General features: G+C 45.4%; 1 protein-coding gene across 1 annotated transcript in view; it reads right to left on the reverse strand.

The window, feature by feature from the left end:
• LOC143959271 (uncharacterized) overlaps positions 1 to 21,954 on the reverse strand; it is a 113,540-nt gene extending 91,586 nt beyond the window's left edge. The window contains exons 1-18 of the mRNA XM_077467947.1: positions 21,428 to 21,954; positions 20,151 to 20,356; positions 17,516 to 17,593; positions 15,967 to 16,452; positions 15,494 to 15,571; positions 13,942 to 14,427; positions 13,470 to 13,547; positions 10,978 to 11,161; positions 10,031 to 10,500; positions 9,557 to 9,634; positions 8,005 to 8,490; positions 7,530 to 7,607; positions 6,127 to 6,280; positions 5,028 to 5,377; positions 4,133 to 4,210; positions 2,884 to 2,974; positions 1,777 to 2,120; positions 717 to 794 (exon numbers count right to left, since the gene is read on the reverse strand). Coding sequence (XP_077324073.1) covers positions 717 to 794; positions 1,777 to 2,120; positions 2,884 to 2,974; positions 4,133 to 4,210; positions 5,028 to 5,377; positions 6,127 to 6,280; positions 7,530 to 7,607; positions 8,005 to 8,490; positions 9,557 to 9,634; positions 10,031 to 10,500; positions 10,978 to 11,161; positions 13,470 to 13,547; positions 13,942 to 14,427; positions 15,494 to 15,571; positions 15,967 to 16,452; positions 17,516 to 17,593; positions 20,151 to 20,356; positions 21,428 to 21,601 — 3,977 coding nt within the window. The 5' untranslated portion in view covers positions 21,602 to 21,954. The remainder of the gene's footprint in view (positions 1 to 716; positions 795 to 1,776; positions 2,121 to 2,883; positions 2,975 to 4,132; positions 4,211 to 5,027; positions 5,378 to 6,126; positions 6,281 to 7,529; positions 7,608 to 8,004; positions 8,491 to 9,556; positions 9,635 to 10,030; positions 10,501 to 10,977; positions 11,162 to 13,469; positions 13,548 to 13,941; positions 14,428 to 15,493; positions 15,572 to 15,966; positions 16,453 to 17,515; positions 17,594 to 20,150; positions 20,357 to 21,427) is intronic.
• Between the last annotated feature and the right edge of the window lie 1,986 nt (positions 21,955 to 23,940).

Genomic DNA, 23,940 nt, shown 5'->3' on the forward strand with positions numbered 1-23,940 from the left:
TTACATTTTACTAAAATAAAGCCCATAAAATCTTCTTTTTATTTCCTTAAACCTCCCCCTCCTCAAGGCGGAGGTCCGCCCACCGCTGCTTTCGCTGGGGGGAAAGAGTACAATGAGCGGAAGTTCCACTTTTGGGTGGAGCTCCGCTTTAAGTGCATGTCTAGCCAAAACTTTTCTTTGAGTTGAATAGAGTAGGTAAGGGTTGGATCCCCTATTCAGTTTCTTTTTTTTTGGGCTATCTGTGTCCTGTTAGGGAGATTTCCTTTTACTTCCCATCTTGGTGATGCTTCAAGGAATGAGGACAAATCTCTCTAAAGTGAGGAGAATTCTCATCTTGGACAGATGTCACCACATTGTCCCCATTGGAAGATTCTCCCTCACCTCTTGCTGTCATGGCAAGTCTAAAATTCAGGATTCCCCCTTACTTTGTGTCTTATTGACAATGGTCACCAGGACATGGACAGGAAAGAATCAAATAAATACTTGGCAGAGGGTCTAACACATTCTTAGGCTATCCCAACTAAAAATGAGTTTTGCCTTTACATATGCTTTGAAATAGAAGGTTACGTCTAGTGAGAGGGGTCTCCGGAGCATCATCATCCAAAAATACTCAATGCTCAATGCTTTGTTTTTTTTTAATCTAATGTAATATCTCCGCTTTCTAACCCCCCCCCCCTCCCCCCCCAAAGATTTCCACTATAAATAAGACTACTTACGAATTCCGTCTTTGTCCAGTGCAAGGGGCGCCAATCTTGTTGATCATCTTGTGGGCGATCACTCTCTGCATTAGTTTCCTGATGATGAAGATAGAAAGGTATATGAGATATCGGCTCTACACAGAAGAATATAACGGCTTCCAAACATTTCTGCTTAGTATGAGTTGGAAATGTTTTTTTATGTTACAATTATATTTATTTATTGATTTTTATGGATTTCCATAATTCCAGTTTTGTGATTTGAGTATTATGAAAGTCAGAGGGGCATGAAAAAGACCCCCAAATATTTCCGTAATCTATACCCGGGGATGTCTACAGGGGAGTATTTACAACTCATGGGGCCCTCACCGGGCAATAGGAGATTATGGGGCCCCCGGGCAATAGGAGATTATGGGGCCACCGGGCAATAGGGGATTATGGGCCCCCAGGCAATAGGAGATTATGGGGCCTCCGGGCAATAGGGGATTATGGGCCCCCAGGCAATAGGAGATTATGGGGCCCCCGGGCAACAGGAGATTATGGGCTCCCAGGCAATAGGGGATTATGGGGACCCCAGGCAATAGGATATTATGGGGACCCCGGGCAATAGGAGAAAATGATGGGGCCCCCGGGCAATAGGAGTTTATGGGGCACCCGGGCAATAGGAGATTATGGGGCCCCTAGGCAATAGGAGATTATGGAGCCCCTAGGAAATAGATTATGACCACACAGTACACACATATACAGTATACACACACAGAACACACACACACTTAATAGGTATTGGAGAGATGGGGCAGCTATAATCTTGGAATCTTTAAAAAAACACAGATTTTTACATTCTGTTCCTGGTTTTATTGAGGCTGGCAACCCTGATGGGGCCCCTTGGTGACATGGGGCCCTCGGGCAGTGCCCGAATGGTCAGTCTGCCTCTGGGTGTCTATAAGACATGTGGATGAACTAGTAACATATTTTCCTACTGAAGTGTAATCCTCCATGAAGGCAATGTGACGGCTTCTATTGCCATTTATGTATTCTATATGGTCTAAAAATGTATTTAGAAAGAAAAATGTGTACTTACCTCTTCTCCTCTGGGTCCTCGGTGTCTGTCATCTTTTCATAGAGTTTCACCCTCTGTATTCTATCCCTCATCGCTTTAACCTTCCGTTCATTCTTTTTCTTCCACTCCACTTCTTCCTCCACTTTCCTTTTCTCCTCTTCAGTGAAGGTGTTTGTCTTCTCCTCCATTTGCTCCCCCACCCCCATCTTCTTCTCTTCCATTTCCCCTTCCCTTTCCCCCTTTTCCCATGTCTTCTTCTCCATTTGCTCCCCCACCCCCATCTTCTCTTCCATTTCCCCTTCCCTTTTCCCCTTTTCCCATGTCTTCTTCTGCCGGGCTGCTCCCTTCAGTTCCAGGCAGAGAGTCTATAAAGGAAAGGAAAAAAAAACTTGGCTTAATATACAGATTTTAAAGTGGAACTGAATTAAAAACTTTGTCTCTTGGTTGGCCGTTGGGTTTCCTATCAGGTGTGCAGGAGGCGCGCCAACTCTTAATAGGAACCCAACGGCCAACTGAGAGGCCGGGTTCACACTGGAGATTGGCAGCGGCTCACAGCAGGAGTCCGGTACGTCTCCATTCAATGCTTCAGGCCTGGTTTCAGCCCGAATTTTGGGCTGAATTTGGGCCTGAAATGGACCAAAACACGCAAAGGACTCCTGTGCAATTGGCACCGGAGCCGCTGCGGATGTGTGTGAACCGGCTCCATAGAGAGCCGGGCACAATCTCCTGCTATTGTGAATGGGATGCGGTGAAAGCCACATTCCATTCGCAATAGCGTGAACCCAACGTGAATCAGCATGGTTTAATAATTGTGGATAAAGTAGGGAAGGCTTAACACCCTATCAAGTTGGGGTTTTTTTTGTGCAGTCTAGTCCCTGCTAGGGAGATTTCTCTTTACTTCCTGAATTGGAGATGCAACAGGAAGTGAGAAGAAATCTCATTACAGTGAGGAAAATTCCCATTTTAGAGAACATTGGATGATCCACCTTCAACTCTTCTCATGATAAATCTACAAATTTAGGATTGTCTCCAGAACAAATAAAGGGGGAATCTCCCCAGCGGGGACACAGACTGCAATAAAAACTGGGCAGGGGATCTAATTTCAGCTTCCGGTTAGAGGATACTTACTTCTGTGATCTTCTCTCTCACGGATGGTTTGATGTTGGATAGGTTTTTGTTCTGGATTCCTTCCTCCTGCTCCTCTGCTATGACAAGAATGCTGTAAGAAAAATTGTAATGTAAAATATTTAGTTTTGCGGAAAATTTGGGATTGAAGTGAACTAAAACAGAAAATAGTACATAAACTTTACATTTTACTAAAATAAAGCCCATAAAATCTTCTTTTTATTTCCTTAAACCTCCCCCTCCTCAAGGCGGAGGTCCGCCCACCGCTGCAAAAATGAAGAGCCAGCAGCTGCACATACTGCACTTGTTGACTTTTAATAGTAAGACACTTCCGTGTCCTGGAGTCCAGCGATGTCGGCACCGCAGATGTTTCCATGTGGGTGTGTGCCGCCTCCATTGCAACTAAGGGAACCGGGCAGTGTAGCCTTACGGATTCACGCTGGGAACCCTAGTGCGCATGCGCAAGGCTCCGCTCTTCTCTCCTACTGGCCCGGCGGCCGGGGAAGGAGGAGGGAGCCCTATCGGTGATGCAAATATCCATGGCTGAGGCTCCCGGAAGTGGGGACAGGATACCTGTGACAGACAGATTTCCTGCTCCCCCTCCCCCCTGAAAGGTGCCAAATGTGGCACCGGAGGGGGGAAAGAGTACAATGAGAGGAAGTTCCACTTTTGGGTGGAGCTCCGCTTTAAGTGCATGTCTAGCCAAAACTTTTCTTTGAGTTGAATAGAGTAGGTAAGAGTTGGATCCCCTATTCAGTTTCTTTTTTTTTGGGCTATCTGTGTCCTATTAGGGAGATTTCCTTTTACTTCCCATCTTGGTGATGCTTCAAGGAATGAGGACAAATCTCTCTAAAGTGAGGAGAATTCTCATCTTGGACAGATGTCACCACATTGTCCCCATTGGAAGATTCTCCCTCACCTCTTGCTGTCATGGCAAGTCTAAAATTCAGGATTCCCCCTTACTTTGTGTCTTATTGACAATGGTCACCAGGACATGGACAGGAAAGAATCAAATAAATACTTGGCAGAGGGTCTAACACATTCTTAGGCTATCCCAACTAAAAATGAGTTTTGCCTTTACATATGCTTTGAAATAGAAGGTTACGTCTAGTGAGAGGGGTCTCCGGAGCATCATCATCCAAAAATACTCAATGCTCAATGCTTTGTTTTTTTTTATCTAATGTAATATCTCCGCTTTCTAACCCCCCCCCCTCCCCCCCCGAAGATTTCCACTATAAATAAGACTACTTACGAATTCCGTCTTTGTCCAGTGCAAGGGGCGCCAATCTTGTTGATCATCTTGTGGGCGATCACTCTCTGCATTAGTTTCCTGATGATGAAGATAGAAAGGTATATGAGATATCGGCTCTACACAGAAAAATATAACGGCTTCCAAACATTTCTGCTTAGTATGAGTTGGAAATGTTTTTTTATGTTACATTTATCTAATGTTTTATTATATTTATTTATTGATTTTTATGGATTTCCATAATTCCAGTTTTGTGATTTGAGTATTATGAAAGTCAGAGGAGCATGAAAAAGACCCCCAAATATTTCCGTAATCTATACCTGGGGATGTCTACAGGGGAGTATTTACAACTCATGGGGCCCCCACCGGGCAATAGGAGATTATGGGGCCCCCAGGCAATAGGATATTATGGGGACCCCGGGCAATAGGAGAAAATTATGGGGCCCCCGGGCAATAGGAGTTTATGGGGCCCCCGGGCAATAGGAGATTATGGGGCCCCTAGGCAATAGGAGATTATGGAGCCCCTAGGCAATAGATTATGACCACACAGTACACACACACACAGTATACACACACAGAATACACACACACTTAAAAGGTACTGGAGAGATGGGCAGCTATAATCTTGGAATCTTTAAAAAAATACAGATTTTTACATTCTGTACCTGGTTTTATTGAGGCTGGCAACCCTGATGGGGCCCCTTAGTGGCATGGGGCCCTCGGGCAGTGCCCGAATGGTCAGTCCGCCTCTGGGTGTCTATAAGACATGTAGATGAACTAGTAACATATTTTCCTACTGAAGTGTAATCCTCCATGAAGGCAATGTGACGGCTTCTATTGCCATTTATGTATTCTATATGGTCTAAAAATGTATTTAGAAAGAAAAATGTGTACTTACCTCTTCTCCTCTGGGTCCTCGGTGTCTGTCATCTTTTCATAGAGTTTCACCCTCTGTATTCTATCCCTCATCGCTTTAACCTTCCGTTCATTCTTTTTCTTCCACTCCACTTCTTCCTCCACTTTCCTTTTCTCCTCTTCAGTGAAGGTGTTTGTCTTCTCCTCCATTTGCTCCCCCACCCCCATCTTCTTCTCTTCCATTTCCCCTTCCCTTTCCCTTTCCCCCTTTTCCCATGTCTTCTTCTCCATTTGCTCCCCCACCCCCATCTTCTCTTCCATTTCCCCTTCCCTTTTCCCCTTTTCCCATGTCTTCTTCTGCCGGGCTGCTTCCTTCAGTTCCAGGCAGAGAGTCTATAAAGGAAAGGAAAAAAAAAACTTGGCTTAATATACAGATTTTAAAGTGGAACTGAATTCAAAACTTTGTCTCTTGGTTGGCCGTTGGGTTTCCTATCAGGTGTGCAGGAGGCGCGCCAACTCTTAATAGGAACCCAACGGCCAACTGAGAGGCCGGGTTCACACTGGAGATTGGCAGCGGCTCACAGCAGGAGTCCGGTACGTCTCCATTCAATGCTTCAGCCAATTTTGGGCTGAATTTGGGCCTGAAATGGACCAAAACACGCAAAGGACTCCTGTGCAGATGGCACCGGAGCCGCTGCGGATGTGTGTGAACCGGCTCCATAGAGAGCCGGGCACAATCTCCTGCTATTGCGAATGGGATGCGGTGAAAGCCACATTCCATTCGCAATAGCGTGAACCCAACGTGAATCAGCATGGTTTAATAATTGTGGATAGAGTAGGGAAGGCTTAACACCCTATCAAGTTGGTTTTTTTTTGTGCAGTCTAGTCCCTGCTAGGGAGATTTCTCTTTACTTTCTGAATTGGAGATGCAACAGGAAGTGAGAAGAAATCTCATTACAGTGAGGAAAATTCCCATTTTAGAGAACATTGGATGATCCACCTTCAACTCTTCTCATGACAAATCTACAAATTTAGGATTGTCTCCAGAACAAATGAAGGTGGAATCTCCGCAGCGGGAATACAGACTGCAATAAAAACTAGGCAGAGGATCTCATTTCAGCTTCCTGGTAGAGGATACTTACTTTTGTGATATTCTTTCTCCCCGATGTTTTGTCGCTGAATAGGTTTTCACTCTGGACTTCTTTCTCCTGTTCGCTGAAATGGTTGCTCCATTCAAAAATATTCTTAAAGCGATGGATTTTCTCCTCCTCCTGCTCCATTGCTCTGGCAGGAATCCTGTAAGAGAAATTGTAATGTGAAATATTTAGTTTTACTGAAAATTTGGGATTAAAGTGAACTAAAAGAAAAGTAGAAACTTTAAATTTTACTAAAATAATGCCCATTAGCTAAAAGGGCGAAAAGCCAGCAGCCGCACATACTGCACCTGTTGACTATTAGTAATCGGACAGTTGCCTGTCCTGGAGTCCAGCGATGTCGGCACCGCAGATGATGTTTCCATCAGCTGTCGGGTGCGTGCCGCCTCCATTTTGAGAAAGCGAACCCGGCAGTGTAGTCTTGTGGCTTCACACCGGGAACCCTACTGCACATGCGCGAGGATCCGCTCCCCTCTCCTACTGGCGGGAGCCCGAGCGGTGATTCAAATATTCGCGACTGAGGCTCCCGGAAGTGGGGACAGCATACCTGTGAAAGATATCCTGTCCCCCCCCCCCCCCCCCGAAAGATGTCAAATGTGGCACCGGAGGGGGGAAGGAGTACAATGAGCGGAAGTTACACTTTTGGGTGGAATTCCGCTTTAAGTGCATGTCTAGCCAAAACTTTTCTATGCCTTGAATAGAATAGGTAAGGGTTAGATCCACTATTCAGTTACTTGTCTTTTGTTTTGTTTTTTTGGCTTCTGTGTTCTATTAGGGAGATTTCCTTTTACTTCCCATACTGGCGATCCTACAGGAAATGAGGACAAATCTCTCTAATGTGAGGAGAATTCTCATCTTGGACAGATGTCACCACATTGTCCCCATTGGAAGATTCTCCCTCACCTCTTGCTGTCATGACAACTCTAAAATTCAGGATTCCCCCTTATTTTGTGTCTTAGTGACAATGGTCACCAGGACATGTAGAGGGAAGAATGACCCCAGCAGGGACACAGAGCTATAAATACTTGGCAGAGGGTCTAACGCTTTCTGATCCCAACTAAAAATGAGTTTTGCCTTTACATATGCTTTGAAATAGAAGGTTATGTCTAGTGAGAGGGGTCTCTGGAGGATCATCATCTGACTTTGACAGATCTCCATACCGGGATCTCCTCCCAACTTTCTCTTTTCTCTCACAAACTCCACTTATTCTTATTGTTCTCCGCCAACTCTCAGACTCCCGAAGCCGGCGGAGCGCAATGCACATTTGTGAAACACATCGCTGGGCTCTAGTTATCTTCAATGTTTTCTTTAAGTGGCAATAAAGCTGCATTTTAAAGCTCTTCCAAAGAATTCCATTATAAAGAAGAGCACTAAGTGAATTCTGTACTTACCTGTGGCGCATTTCCTCAGGATATGGAGAAGGGACCTTATTGATGATGCTGTGGGCGACCACTTGGTGTTTGATTTCCCTGATGACAATGAAAGAAAAAGGTAGGTGAGATATCCGTTGTACACATAAGAACAAACATTTTCGTTTAGTTGTAAAAAAAAAAAAAGTCACATGGAAACTTTGTAAGAAGTTATATAAAATCTAACTGGAAATTGGAGAGGACTCTGCTTACTGGTCAGTCCTATGGATCTCCATAACTCCAGTTCTCTAGTTTGAGTAATATGAAAGTCAGAAGGAACATGAAAAGCCCCCAGTGATTTCTATACCTGGGGGTGTCCTATAAGACACGTAGATGAAGTCACATATTTTACTACTGAAGGTGTAATCCTCGGTGAAGGCACCGTGACTGCTTCAGTTGTCATTGACTTGTTCTATATGTTCTTTAAATAAATTTATATAGAAAAATGCGTACTTACCTCCTCTTCTCTCGGTTGGTGAACTTAAACAAAGTCAGGAAATGTTTCGTCCTCTGAATTGCCAGATCCAGTTCTTGAAGCTCAATTGCCTTTTTCTGGCACATTTCCTCCTGTTTCTCCTCCTCGGGGTCATTGGGGCCAAACACCTTTAGCAACTGCTTTGTCTTCCGAATGACCGGAGTCAGTTCATTCACGTCAGTTGCCTTCCTCTTTACTGGTTGGTCTGTGTAAAACACGTGCCTCACCAGCATCTTCCTCCGCAATCCCTGTTCCAGTCCTTTCTTACAGGTTTTTGTCTGTTTTAGCTTCTCCTCTTTCTTAAGCTTCTCCAGAGGACTCATTTCTGGAACAGTTTTGATGCTCTCCATCTTCTTTTCTTGGATGGTTGTCCTCTCTACTCTTGGAACAATGCTCTGTTCCACAATAGCCTCACAAGGCTTCGTTTGGGCTTCTGCCTCTGCCCGTTCTGCTGCTCTGGATGGAATCCTGTAATAGAAATTGTAATGTGAAATATTTTGTTTTTCTAACATTTTGGGATTAAAGTGAACTAAAACAGAGATTGTATGAGCTTTATATTTTACTAAAATGATGCCCATTAGTTCAAATCTTCCTCTTATTTCCTTAAACCTTCCCCTCTTGAAGTGCATGTCTAGCCTAAACTGTTCTTTGCTTTGCATAGAGTCGGTAAGGGTTAGATCCCCCATCCGCTTATTTCTTACTATCTTTTTATAGTAAAATGCTATTTTCCCTTTTACTTCCCATCTTGGTGATGCTACAGGAAATGGGAGCAAATCTCCCCAAAGTGAGGAGAATTCTCATCTTGGACAAATGTCACCACATTGTCCCCATTGGAAGATGTTCCTCACCTCTTGCTGTCATCAAGGATTTGCTTTACTTTGTGTCTCAGTGACGATGGTCACCAGGACATGTAGAGGGAAGAACCCCAGCAGGGACACAGAAAGCTTTAAATACTTGGCAGGGGTTCTAACACTTTCCCACTTTATCCCAAACTAAAAATAACAGAGTTTTGCCTTTACATATACTTTTAAATGGAAGGTTATGTCTAGTGATGAGGTCTCCGGAGCATCATCATCCGAAAAACAAAAACTCTCATCACTAAGGAGTTCATTATAACAGAGGGTGGAAAATGCTATCCAATCTTCAATATATTATATAGGGCTACACATCCCCCAACCTGAATTTTACAGCTCATTTATAAAATGCGGGCCACTGGTTGATGGTGTTCCCTCCGCTTGTCTCAGCAGAGAGAGATCCATGATTGGAGGAGAGCCGGTCACCTGACTTTGACAGATCTCCATATCGGGATCTCCTCCCAACTTTCTCTTTTCTCTCACAAACTCCATTTATTCTTATTGTTCTCCGCCAACTCTCAGACTCCCGAAGCCGGCGGAGCGCAATGCACATTTGTGAAACGCATCGCTGGGCTCTAGTTATCTTCAATGTTTTCTTTAAGTGGCAATAAAGCTGCATTTTAAATCTCTTCCAAAGAATTCCATTATAAAGAAGAGCACTAAGTGAATTCGTTACTTACCTGTGGCGCATTTCCTCAGGACACGGAGAAGGGACTTTGTCGATTATCTTGTTGGCGACCACTTGGTGTTTGATTTCCCTGATGACAATGAAAGAAAAAGGTAGGTGAGATATCCGTTGTACACATAAGAACAAACATTTTCGTTTAGTTGTAAAAAAAAAAAAGTCACATGGAAACTTTGTAAGAAGTTATATAAAATCTAACTGGAAATTGGAGAGGACTCTGCTTACTGGTCAGTCCTATGGATCTCCATAACTCCAGTTCCCTAGTTTGAGTAATATGAAAGTCAGAAGGAACATGAAAAGCCCCCAGTGATTTCTATACCTGGGGGTGTCCTATAAGACACGTAGATGAAGTCACATATTTTACTACTGAAGGTGTAATCCTCGGTGAAGGCACCGTGACTGCTTCAGTTGTCATTGACTTGTTCTATATGTTCTTTAAATAAATTTATATAGAAAAATGCGTACTTACCTCCTCTTCTCTCGGTTTGTAATGTTAAACAGGGTCAGGAAATGTTTCGTCCTGTGAATTGCCAGATCCAGTTCTTGAAGCTCAGTTGCCTTTTTCTGGCACATTTCCTCCTGTTTCTCCTCCTCGGGGTCATTGGGGCCAAACACCTTTAGCAACTGCTTTGTCTTCCGAATGACCGGAGTCAGTTCATTCACGTCAGTTGCCTTCCTCTTTACTGGTTGGTCTGTGTAAAACACGTGCCTCACCAGCATCTTCCTCCGCAATCCCTGTTCCAGTCCTTTCTTACAGATTCTTGACTGTTTTCGTTTCTCTTCTTTCTTCTGTTTCTCCAGAGGACTCATTTCTGGAACAGTTTTGATGCTCTCCATCTTTTTTTCTTGGATGGTTGTCCTCTCTACTCTTGGAACAATGCTCTGTTCCACAATAGCCTCACAAGGCTTCGTTTCTTGGTTGGTATCCACAACTGACATCTATTAAAAAAAAAAGAAAAAAAAGTTAATCTTTACTGTACAAATATTAAAATGAAACTAAATTCCAAACTTTGTCTCTTTGGTTGGCCTTTAAATTTCCTATCAGGTGTGCAGGGGACATGCCAGCTCCTAATAAGGAACCCAACGGACAACTGAAGTAGAGTAAGAAAGGCTTAAACCCCTATCAAGTTTTTTTTATGAAGTCTAGTCCCTGCTAGGTAGATTTCCCTTTACTTCCTGTATTGCAGATGCAATAGGAAGTGAGAAGAAATCTCCCTACAGTGAGGGGAAGTCCCATCTTAGACTGTAGTTCCCAGAACATTGGGTGATCCACCTTAGCACGTGTTCTCGTCATAACTCTAAAATTTAGGATTGTCACCAGAATAAATAAAAGGGGAATCTCCCCAGCGGGGACACAGACCGCAATAAAAACTTGGCAGAGGATCTAATTTAAGCTTCCTGTTAGAGGATACTTACTTTTGTGGTCTCGCTGCTCGAAGATGTTTTGACCACACGGAATGATTTTAGAAAGCGTCTGAATAGGCTTTCTTTCTGGACTTCTTTCTTCTCTTCTCTTGGAGCATTGCTCCATTCTAAGACATTCTCATAACGCTTCAACTGGGCTCCTGCCTCTTCCGGTCCTGCTGCTCTGGATGGAATCCTGTAATAGAAATTGTATTGTGAAATATTTTGTTTTGAAAACATTTTGGGATTAAAGTGAACTAAAACAGAGATTGTATGAGCTTTATATTTTAGTAAAATGATGCCCATTAGTTCAAATCTTCCTCTTATTTCCTTAAACCTTCCCCTCTTGAAGTGCATGTCTAGCCTAAACTGTTCTTTGCTTTGCACAGTGGCATTGCTAAGCAGGTGCGGGGGGTGCGGGGCGCACCCGGGTAACACCCGCCAGAGGGGTGACACCCGTGGGTAGTGGCACCGCCAACACCGGCTGTCGCACTGTGTACTGTGCCCGGCACGCCATGACTGTTTCCCTCAGTGGAGCAGAACTAAGCCGCCTCCCCCTCCTCTCTGTTTACATACACAGAGGAGGAGCCGAGCTCGAGGGACACACACCGCTGTGTGTATGATTACTGCTGGTCTGAGGTAATGGGGGGTGTCTGCACAGAGGGGGTTCTGTACTGGGGGGGTCTGCACTGGGGGGGTCTGCACAGAGGGGGTTCTGTACTGGGGGTTCTGCACAGAGGGGGGGGTTTGCACTGGGGGGGTCTGCACAGAGGGGGGGCTGCACTGGGGGTGTCTCTACTGGGGGGGATCTGCACTGGGGGGTGTCTGCACGGGGTCTGCACAGAGGGGGGTCTGCACTAGGGGTGGGTGTCTGCACTGGGGGGTGTCTGCACGGGGTCTGCACAGAGAGGGGTCTGCACTGGGGGCGGGTGTCTGCACTGGGGGGGTCTGCACTGGGAGTGGGTGTCTGCACTGAGGGGTCTGCACTGGGGGATGTCTGCATGGGTGTCTGCATGGAGGGGGGTGTCTGCACTGGGGGTGGGTGTCTGCACTGGGGGGGTGTCTGCACGGGGGTCTGCATAGAGGGGGTGTCTGCACTGGGGGGTCTGCATGGAGGGGGTGTCTGCACTTGGGTCTGCATGGAGGGGGGTGTCTGTACTAAGGGGGGTCTGCACTGGGGGGTGTCTGTACTGCTGGGGTTCTGCACTGAGGGGGGGGGGTCTGTAACTGAGTGGGGTCTGTACTGAGTGGGGTGTCTGTATTGTTGGGGGGTCTACACTAGGGGGTCTGCACTGAGGGGGGTGTCTGCACTGTTGGTCTGCAGTGAGGGGGGGTGGCTGTACTGAGGTGGGGTGTCTGTGCCGATGGGGGGTCTGCAGCGAGGTGGGGATGTCTGTACTGATAGAGTGGTCTGCACAGAAGGGGTGTCTGTACTGAGGGGGAAGGTTTATACTGAGGGAGGGGGGTCTGTATTCAGGGAGGGGGATCTATACTGCGGGAGAAGGGTCTGTAGTTAATGGAGGGGGGGTCTGTACTCAGGGGGGACCAAAGGGTGGTGGGGGATGACACCATTTTTTTTTGCACCGGATGACACCAACCCTAATGACGCCACTGGCTTTGTATAGAGTCGGTAAGGGTTAGATCCCCCATCCGCTTATTTCTTACTATCTGTGTATAGTAAAATGCTCTTTTCCTTTTATTTCCCATCTTGGTGATGCTACAGGAAATGGGAGCAAATCTCTCCAAAGTGAGGAGAATTCTCATCTTGGACAGATGTCACCACATTGTCCCCATTGGAAGATGTTCCTCACCTCTTGCTGTCATCACAACTTTAAAATTTAGGATTTGCTTTACTTTGTGTCTCAGTGACGATGGTCACCAGGACATGTAGAGGGAAGAACCCCAGCAGGGACACAGGAAGCTTTAAATACTTGGCAGAGGCTCTAACACTTTACCACTCTATCCCAAACTAAAAACAACAGAGTTTTGCCTTTACATATACTTTTAAATGGAAGGTTATGTCTAGTGATGAGGTCTCCGGAGCATCATCATCCGAAAAACAAAAACTCTCATCACTAAGGAGTTCATTATAACAGAGGGTCGAAAAAGCTATCCAATCTTCAATATATTATATAGGGCTACACATCCCCCAACCTGAATTTTACAGCTCATTTATAAAATGCAGGCCACTGGTTGATGGTGTTCCCTCCGCTTCTCTCAGCAGAGAGAGATCCATGATTGGAGGAGAGCCGGTCACCTGACTTTGACAGATCTCCATACCGGGATCTCCTCCCAACTTTCTCTTTTTTCCTCCATTTATTCTTATTGTTCTCCGCCAACTATCAGACTCCCGAAGCCGGCGGAGCGCAATGCACATTTGTGAAACGCATCGCTGGGCTCTAGTTATCTTCAATGTTTTCTTTAAGTGGCAATAAAGATGCATTTTAAATCTCTTCCAAAGAATTCCATTATAAAGAAGAGCACTAAGTGAATTCTGTACTTACCTGTGGCGCATTTCCTCAGGACACGGAGAAGGGACCTTATTGATTATCTTGTGGGCGACCACTTGGTGCTTGATTTCCCTGATGACAATGAAAGAAAAAGGTAGGTGAGATATCCGTTGTACACATAAGAATAAACATTTTCATTTAGTTGTAAAAAAAAAGTCACATGGAAACTTTATAAGAAGTTATATAAAATCTAACTGGAAATTGGAGAGGACTCTGCTTACTGGTCAGTCCTATGGATCTCCATAACTCCAGTTCTCTAGTTTGAGTAATATGAAAGTCAGAAGGAACATGAAAAGCCCCCCAGTGATTTCTATACCTGGGGGTGTCCTATAAGACACGTAGATGAAGTCACATATTTTACTACTGAAGGTGTAATCCTCGGTGAAGGCACCGTGACTGCTTCAGTTGTCATTGACTTGTTCTATATGTTCTTTAAATAAATTTATATAGAAAAATGCGTACTTACCTCCTCTTCTCTCGGTTGGTGAACTTAAACAAAGTCAGGAAATGTTTCGTCCTGTGAATTGCCAGATCCAGTTCTTGAAGTTCAGTTGCCTTTTTCTGGCACATTTCCTCCTGTTTCTCCTCCTCGGGGTCATTGGTGCCAAACACCTTTAGCAACTGCTTTGTCTTCCGAATGACCGGAGTCAGTTCATTCACGTCAGTTGCCTTCCTCTTTACTGGTTGGTCTGTGTAAAACACGTGCCTCACCAGCATCTTCCTCCGCAATCCCTGTTCCAGTCCTTTCTTACAGGTTTTTGTCTGTTTTAGCTTCTCCTCTTTCTTAAGCTTCTCCAGAGGACTCATTTCTGGAACAGTTTTGATGCTCTCCATCTTCGTTTCTTGGATGGTTGTCCTCTCTACTCTTGGAACAATGCTCTGTTCCACAATAGCCTCACAAGGCTTCATTTGGGCTTCTGCCTCTGCCCGTTCTGCTGCTCTGGATGGAATCCTGTAATAGAAATTGTAATGTGAAATATTTAGTTTTTCTAACATTTTGGGATTAAAGTGAACGAAAACAGAGATTGTATGAGCTTTATATTTTACTAAAATGATGCCCATTAGTTCAAATCTTCCTCTTATTTCCTTAAACCTTCCCCTCTTGAAGTGCATGTCTAGCCTAAACTGTTCTTTGCTTTGCATAGAGTCGGTAAGGGTTAGATCCCCCATCCGCTTATTTCTTACTATCTTTTTATAGTAAAATGCTATTTTCCCTTTTACTTCCCATCTTGGTGATGCTACAGGAAATGGGAGCAAATCTCCCCAAAGTGAGGAGAATTCTCATCTTGGACAGATGTCACCACATTGTCCCCATTGGAAGATGTTCCTCATCTCTTGCTATCATCAAGGATTTGCTTTACTTTGTGTCTCAGTGACGATGGTCACCAGGACATGTAGAGGGAAGAACCCCAGCAGGGACACAGAAAGCTTTAAATACTTGGCAGGGGTTCTAACACTTTCCCACTTTTTCCCAAACTAAAAATAACAGAGTTTTGCCTTTACATATACATTTAAATGGAAGGTTATGTCTAGTGATGAGGTCTCCGGAGCATCATCATCCGAAAAACAAAAACTCTCATCACTAAGGAGTTCATTATAACAGAGGGTGGAAAATGCTATCCAATCTTCAATATATTATATAGGGCTACACATCCCCCAACCTGAATTTTACAGCTCATTTATAAAATGCGGGCCACTGGTTGATGGTGTTCCCTCCGCTTGTCTCAGCAGAGAGAGATCCATGATTGGAGGAGAGCCGGTCACCTGACTTTGACAGATCTCCATACCGGGATCTCCTCCCAACTTTCTCTTTTCTCTCACAAACTCCATTTATTCTTATTGTTCTCCGCCAACTCTCAGACTCCCGAAGCCGGCGGAGCGCAATGCACATTTGTGAAACGCATCGCTGGGCTCTAGTTATCTTCAATGTTTTCTTTAAGTGGCAATAGAGCTGCATTTTAAATCTCTTCCAAAGAATTCCATTATAAAGAAGAGCACTAAGTGAATTCTGTACTTACCTTTGGCGCATTTCCTCAGGACACGGAGAAGGGACCTTGTTGATTATCCTGTGGGCGACCACTTGGTGTTTGATTTCCCTGATGACAATGAAAGAAAAAGGTAGGTGAGATATCCGTTGTACACATAAGAATAAACATTTTCGTTTAGTTGTAAAAAAAAAAAGTCACATGGAAACTTTGTAAGAAGTTATATAAAATCTAACTGGAAATTGGAGAGGACTCTGCTTACTGGTCAGTCCTATGGATCTCCATAACTCCAGTTCTCTAGTTTGAGTAATATGAAAGTCAGAAGGAACATGAAAAGCCCCCAGTGATTTCTATACCTGGGGGTGTCCTATAAGACACGTAGATGAAGTCACATATTTTACTACTGAAGGTGTAATCCTCGGTGAAGGCACCGTGACTGCTTCAGTTGTCATTGACTTGTTCTATATGTTCTTTAAATAAATTTATATAGAAAAATGCGTACTTACCTCCTCTTCTCTCTGTTTGTGAAGTTAAACAGGGTCAGGAAATGTTTCGTCCTGTGAATTGCCAGATCCAGTTCTTGAAGTTCAGTTGCCTTTTTCTGGCACATTTCCTCCTGTTTCTCCTCCTCGGGGTCATTGGGGCCAAACACCTTTAGCAACTGCTTTGTCTTCCGAATGACCGGAGTCAGTTCATTCACGTCAGTTGCCTTCCTCTTTACTGGTTGGTCTGTGTAAAACACGTGCCTCACCAGCATCTTCCTCCGCAATCCCTGTTCCAGTCCTTTCTTACAGATTCTTGTCTGTTTTAGCTTCTCTCCTTTCTTAAGTTTCTCCAGAGGACTCATTTCTGGAACAGTTTTGATGCTCTCCATCTTCTTTTCTTGGATGGTTGTCCTCTCTACTCTTGGAACAATGCTCTGTTCCACAATAGCCTCACAAGGCTTCGTTTGGGCTTCTGCCTCTGCCCGTTCTGCTGCTCTGGATGGAATCCTGTAATAGAAATTGTAATGTGAAATATTTTGTTTTTCTAACATTTTGGGATTAAAGTGAACTAAAACAGAGATTGTATGAGCTTCATATTTTACTAAAATGATGCCCATTAGTTCAAATCTTCCTCTTATTTCCTTAAACCTTCCCCTCTTGAAGTGCATGTCTAGCCTAAACTGTTCTTTGCTTTGCATAGAGTCGGTAAGGGTTAGATCCCCCATCCGCTTATTTCTTACTATCTTTTTATAGTAAAATGCTATTTTCCCTTTTACTTCCCATCTTGGTGATGCTACAGGAAATGGCAGCAAATCTCCCCAAAGTGAGGAGAATTCTCATCTTGGACAGATGTCACCACATTGTCCCCATTGGAAGATGTTCCTCATCTCTTGCTATCATCAAGGATTTGCTTTACTTTGTGTCTCAGTGACGATGGTCACCAGGACATGTAGAGGGAAGAACCCCAGCAGGGACACAGGGAGCTTTAAATACTTGGCAGGGGTTCTAACACTTTCCCACTCTATCCCAAACTAAAAATAACAGAGTTTTGCCTTTACATATACATTTAAATGGAAGGTTATGTCTAGTGATGAGGTCTCCGGAGCATCATCATCCGAAAAACAAAAACTCTCATCACTAAGGAGTTCATTATAACAGAGGGTGGAAAAAGCTATCCAATCTTCAATATATTATATAGGGCTACACATCCCCCAACCTGAATTTTACAGCTCATTTATAAAATGCGGGCCACTGGTTGATGGTGTTCCCTCCGCTTGTCTCAGCAGAGAGGGATCCATGATTGGAGGAGAGCCGGTCACCTGACAGATCTCCATACCGGGATCTCCTCCCAACTTTCTCTTTTCTCTCACAAACTCCATTTATTCTTTTTGTTCTCCGCCAACTCTCAGACCCCCGAAGCCGGCGGAGCGCAATGCACATTTGTAAAGCACATCGCTGGGCTCTAGTTATCTTCAATGCTCTTCTTTTTCAGTGGCAATAACTCTGCATTTTATATCTCTTCCAAAGAATTCCATTATAAAGAAGAGCACTAAGTGAATTCTGTACTTACCTGTGGCGCATTTCCTCAGGACACGGAGAAGGAACTTTGTTGACGATCTTGTGGACAACCACTTGGTGCTTTAGTTCCCTGATGACAAAGAAAGACAAAGGTAGGTGAGATATCGGTTGTACACATATATATAGATAAATATAAAAACGGCAGTTCTACACAGAAGAATTTAACGGCTTCCAAACATTTTCGCTTAGTAGAGGAACTTGTATAAAGCGTCACATAGAAGTTATATAAAGTGGATATTGGAGGGACTCTGCTTACTGATCAGTCCTATGGATCTCCATAATTCCAGATCTTTAGTTTGAGTAATATGAAAGTCAGAGGGACATGAAAAGCCCCCCTCAGTCATTTCTGTTCTCTATATCTGGGGGTCATGTAGCTCAAAGGTTCCCATCCCTGTCCTCAAGTACCCCCAACAGGTCATGTTTTGGGAATTTCTCTTAGATAAAATAGCTGTCCAAAATACCAAGCCATTGACTCCCAATTTAAAGCACCCGTGCAAGATAATGGAAAACCTGCAAACATGGCCTGTTGGGGGTACTTGAGGACCTGGTTGAGAACCACTGATGTAGATGAACGAGTTACATATTTTCAGGGCTTTTTTTTAAGCTGGAACTCATTTCCACCACCTGTGGCTCAGGCTCTCTGCTCACCACTATTACTTGAAAAACACAAAAGTCCAGCTTCTATGCTTACAAGTGACAGCTTGTTTCCCAACAGCTCTCACAGATCAGATCTCCTGAGGGGTTCCCACTAAGTGGGATGGAGACAAGGGAGATATAGGGGCCCGGGATGCAGTACAAATGCCAATATCACCACTGGATGAGCTCCCGTCAAGTGAGAGGCAGAGCCAACTACCGTATGTGGGGAGGTAATAGAGCCCACTGGGTGTCCCAGCTTAATACAGCAACAAAAATAAGACACGTGGAAGATGGTGGAGCTTTTAAGGAGATGGGGAGAAGATGGGTCAGTCGAGGGGGGTTGCATGCAGAGGTAAGAGCTAAAGAGGGCTGAAAGTGAGATGTGTATGGGGGAGGCAGAGGTAAGCAGCTATGGAAGAAGGCTGAAACCTGCACTCTGTGTGTAGCACACCCCTAAACTCTGTATGCAGTGCACCCCTGAACTCTGCACTATTTACGTAACACACCCCGAACTCTACAGTCTGTGTGTAACACCCTCCCCAACTCTGCAGTCTGTGTGTAACACCCTCCCCAACTCTGCAGTCTGTGTGTAACCCCCTCCCCAACTCTGCAGTCTGTGTGTAACCCCCTCCCCAACTCTGCAGTCTGTGTGTAACCCCCTCCCCAACTCTGCAGTCTGTGTGTAACCCCCTCCCCAACTCTGCAGTCTGTGTGTAACACCCTCCCCAACTCTGCAGTCTGTGTGTAACACCCTCCCCAACTCTGCAGTCTGTGTGTAACCCCCTCCCCAACTCTGCAGTCTGTGTGTAACCCCCTCCCCAACTCTGCAGTCTGTGTGTAACCCCCTCCCCAACTCTGCAGTCTGTGTGTAACCCCCTCCCCAACTCTACAGTCTGTGTGTAACCCCCTCCCCAACTCACTCTGCAGTCTGTGTGTAACCCCCTCCCCAACTCTGCAGTCTGTGTGTAACCCCCTCCCCAACTCACTCTGCAGTCTGTGTGTAACCCCCTCCCCAACTCTACAGTCTGTGTGTAACCCCCTCCCCAACTCACTCTGCAGTCTGTGTGTAACCCCCTCCCCAACTCTGCAGTCTGTGTGTAACCCCCCTCCCCAACTCTTCACTCTGTACATAATGCACATCTGGTATTTAAGGTGGAGTTCTACCCAAAAAATTGAACCTCCGCTTTTTGGAACCCTCCGCCCTTCGGTGTCACATTTGCCACCGTTCAGGAGGGGTGGGGGGGGAGCAGATGGTGGGGGGGGGAGCAGATACCTGTCTAATAACAGCATTTGCTCCCACTTCCTGGCATAGATCACCGCGGAATTCGTGGTGACCTACGCCCTTTCCGGAGACAGAAGACAACAGGGACCAGCAAGGACAGCTCGCGCATGCGCAGTAGAGAACCAGGAAGTGAAGCCGCACGGCTTCACTCCCTGATCCCCTTACTGAGGATGGTGGCGGCAGCAGCTGAGAGCTGACGGACAGATCGGCTTCCGGTGCCGACATGGCGGGCTCCCTGGGACAGCTGGTAGCTGTTGGCTTTTAATATTTATTTATTTTTTCGGCGGACCTCCACTTTAATGGCCCTGTAAAGACCCTCCCACTGCCAGTGAAATTTGACCACAACCACTATTTGATGCGGTTTGGAGGGTATGTGTAGGGGGGGGGGGGGGGGTCATGATTGAGTTCCTGTACCTATTTTCGGAGAAAAAAAAAGCCCTGCATGTCTTACTAAAGTGTAATCCTCCACAAAGGCGATGTGACGGCTTCAATTGTCATTGACAGATTCTATGGGGGGGTTATTCAATAAAACTGCATGGTGCAAAATCTGGTACAGCTCTGAATAAGAACCAATCAGCTTCCAGGTTTTATCGTCAAAGCTTGACTGAACAAGCTGAAGTTAGAAGCTGATTGGCTACCATGCAGAGCTGCACTAATTTCCCCCTCTATGTTCTTAAAATATATTTATATAGAAAAAACGTGTACTTACCTCCTCTCCGCTGTTTCTTTGGTATTAAATACCTGCAGCCAAATTTTTCTCCTTTGAGATCTCAGATGTTGTTCTTCCCGCTCAACTGCCTCTTTCCACTTCTTTTCTCCCTCGTTCTCCCGTCTCCCTCCCCCCAGTGCCCGCCTTACCACAAACGCTTTTAGGTTGTACATTTTCTTTCCTCCGAAAGTGCTGGTTTTTGAAATCTGTAACAACAACAACAAAAAAAAGATGTTAAGTTGATGTAAAGATTTTATCCGGTTGCTGACCGGCACACATAGATATACTGCTGCAGAATGGCTCTCCTGGGCGAAACCCCTGTACGGGTACGGCTTTTCCTTCAAGTGTGGGGGACCCAAGGCGCGTGGCCGGCGGGCGCGATTGCGTGCACAAGAGCCAGCACAGGGGTTTTGTGTGTGTAAACAAATCCATGTTCTGTCAGGGGAGTGGTGACATATCGTAAAGCTTTACCGCTATTGTAGCTGCGCTTTGACGCCACTATTCGGGTGGGAGAGGGGCGTTTTTTACCCCCCTAGAAGGGGTTAAAAAGGGGGTTAAAGGTGCCTGTGTAGCGCAGCTGCCAAAGTGCTTTGCAGGCACTGAGGCAGCGCTGCCCATGAATTCCATTGGGCCGAGGCGGTAGAGGAGCGATGTATACACCCCTCCTCCACCGCCTCAAAGATGCCGCTAGCGGGACTCTTTCTAACCTCCTGCAAGCGCACCACCCTGGTGTGAAAGCACTCGGGCTCTCACACTGGGACTGCAGGTGAGGCATTTTTCAGGCGCTTTACAAGCGTTATTTTTAGCACTAAAAAAAAAATGGCTCCAGTGTGAAAGGGGTCTTTATCTGTCGGTTGGCCGTTGGGTTTCCTATCAGGTGTGGAGGGGGCATGCCAACTCCTAATAGGAACCCAACGGATACCTGAAGCAACATTATTAGTTTTGGATAGAGTAGGGAGGGCTGAAATCCCATCAAGTTTTTTTTTTCCAGTCTATTTCCCGCTAGGATAGGGAGATTTCTCCTTACTTCCTGAATTGGAGATGTGACAGGAAGTGAGAAGAAATCTCCCTATAGTGAGGGGGGATTCCCACCTGAGACTGCAGTGCCCAGAACATTGGGTGATCCACCTTCAACTCTTCTTCTCATGACAAATCTAAAAATGTAGGATTGTCACCAGAACAAATAAAGGGGGCGGGATCTCCCCAGCGGGGAACACGGACTGCAATAAAAACCTGGCAGAGGATCTCATTTCAGCTTCCCGTTAGAGGATACTTACGTTTGTCGCTTCGCTACGCTCAAGTGCTTTAGAAAAGCTCGTGATTCTGTCTTCTGCCGTCTTTTCTTTGCTCGAAAGCTCTGAAATAACTCCTGTAAGAGAAAGTTCAACATTTAATATATTTTGTTTTGATACAATCTTAGAATAAAAGTGAAATAAAACAGAGAATGTCATTTCTCGCTCTTCGCGCTCCTGTTATATTGTCCACACCTTGTGTTATTGTTTAAACGCCGGATTTGTTGGAAGTACCAATAAATATAACCTTATTGATAATCTGCATTTTTATTCCCGTGTGTGATTGTGTAGACAGGACAGGGCCTCAGTATTGGGGGAGGGGGGGTATAATGCTCTTCAGATGGTCCTGGTCCCCCCTGTCATCTCTTCTATCATGTCTGCTATATAAATGTATAATAATAATAGTGTGTGACTGTGGGGGGGGAGGGCTGAAATTAGAGCGTAAGCTCCTCTGGTGCAGAGACTGATGTGACTGGCTCAGTGTTCCCTGTACAGCACCATGGTATATGTGAGGGCTATATAAGTATTTATTAATAATAATAATAATAATAATAATTATATATGTGAGGGCTATATAAGTATTTAATTATTATTATTATTATACACGATTTATATAGTGCCAAGGGTTGACGCAGTGCTTTACAATGTATGGTGGGGTGGGGGGGCACAATTACCGTACAGTACAATACAAAAGGTACAGGAGGGCCCCCGGCTCGTAGAGCTTACATTCTAAAGGGAGGGGGAGGTGGTACAAAAGGTAATAGCTGCAGAGAATGATTTGATGGGGGGGCTCGGGGACAGTTAGGTGGGGGTTGGGATCGGCTTCCCTGAATAAATGAGCTTTCAGGGATCTCCTAAAGGTGGACAGGGTAGGGGCTGAATAATAATTATTATATATGTGAGAGCCATATAAGTATTTAATGATAATAATAATTATAATAATAATAATAAGAGTATTGTCAGGGTATTGAGGGGTTAATTGTGGGCGGGCAGTGGTGTGAGTACCGCAGATGCAGCCCACAGCGCTGCTGCTGTAGTGTCACATTTTGCTGCCTATCACAGAATGCTGCGGAAGTGACGTTGCCGCCAGAAATTGCGTACTGCGCATGCGCGATGCGTTCCAAACACTCGCGCCGTGCGTTCCAACATAGTTTCGGCAATACAGTTCAGCGAAACCATCACATAATGTTACGGAAGTGACGTTACACACAACACAAACACTGGGCCGTGCGTCACAACACTAATACTTCCCTTGTTACCTAGTAGGTTTTGCATTGCTGGGACTTGTAGTGCCTATCCTGAGCTACATGCTTCAATGTTCAGTGTCCTCATCCCTATCCCCGAGCTTCAATGTTCAGTGTCCTCATCCTTATCCCCGAGCTTCAATGTTCAGTGTCCTCATCCTTATCCCCAAGCTTCAATGTTCAGTGTCCTCATCCTTATCCCCGAGCTTCAATGTTCAGTGTCCTCATCCCTATCCCCCTGCTTCAATGTTCAGTGTCCATCCTTATCCCTGTGCTTCAATGTTCAGTGTCCTCATCCCTATCCCCATGCTTCAATGTTCAGTGTCCTTATCCTTATCCCCGAGCTTCAATGTTCAGTGTCGTCATCCATATCCGCGAGCTTCAATGTTCAGTGTCCTCATCCCTATCCCCCTGCTTCAATGTTCAGTGTCCTCATCCTTATCCCCGAGCTTCAATGTTCAGTGTCCTCATTCCTATCCGCGAGCTTCAATGTTCAGTGTCCTCATCCCTATCCCCCTGCTTCAATGTTTAGTGTCCTCATCCTTACCCCCATGCTTCAATGTTCAGTGTCCTCAGCGAAGCAGGGGGATAAGGATGAGGACACTGAACATTGAAGCAAGGGGATAGGGATGAGGACACTGAACATTGAAGCTCGGGGATAAGGATGAGGACACTGAACATTGAAGCATGGGGATAGGGATGAGGACACTGAACATTGAAGCTCAGGGATAGGGATGAGGACACTGAACATTGAAGCTCGGGGACAAGGATGAGGACACTGAACATTGAAGCAGGGGGATAGGGATGAGGACACTGAACATTGAAGCACAGGGATAAGGATGAGGACACTAAACATTGAAGCACAGGGATAAGGATGAGGACACTGAACATTGAAGCTCGGGGATAAGGATGAGGACACTGAACATTGAAGCTCGGGGATAAGGATGAGGACACTGAACATTGAAGCAGGGGGATAGGGATGAGGACACTGAACATTGAAGCTCGGGGATAGGGATGAGGACACTGAACATTGAAGCTCGGGGATAAGGATGAGGACACTGAACATTGAAGCAGGGGGATAGGGATGAGGACACTGAACATTGAAGCTCGGGGATAAGGATGAGGACACTGAACATTGAAGCTCGGGGATAGGGATGAGGACACTGAACATTGAAGCCCGGGGATAGGGATGAGGACACTGAACATTGAAGCTCGGGGATAGGGATGAGGAAACTGAACATTGAAGCTCGGGGA

The sequence above is a fragment of the Lithobates pipiens genome, unplaced genomic scaffold (genome assembly GCF_037356315.1).
Source record: "Lithobates pipiens isolate NorthernLeopardFrog02 unplaced genomic scaffold, aLitPip1_a1.2 Scaffold_69, whole genome shotgun sequence".
In the NCBI taxonomy this organism is placed as follows: Eukaryota; Metazoa; Chordata; class Amphibia; order Anura; family Ranidae; genus Lithobates; species Lithobates pipiens.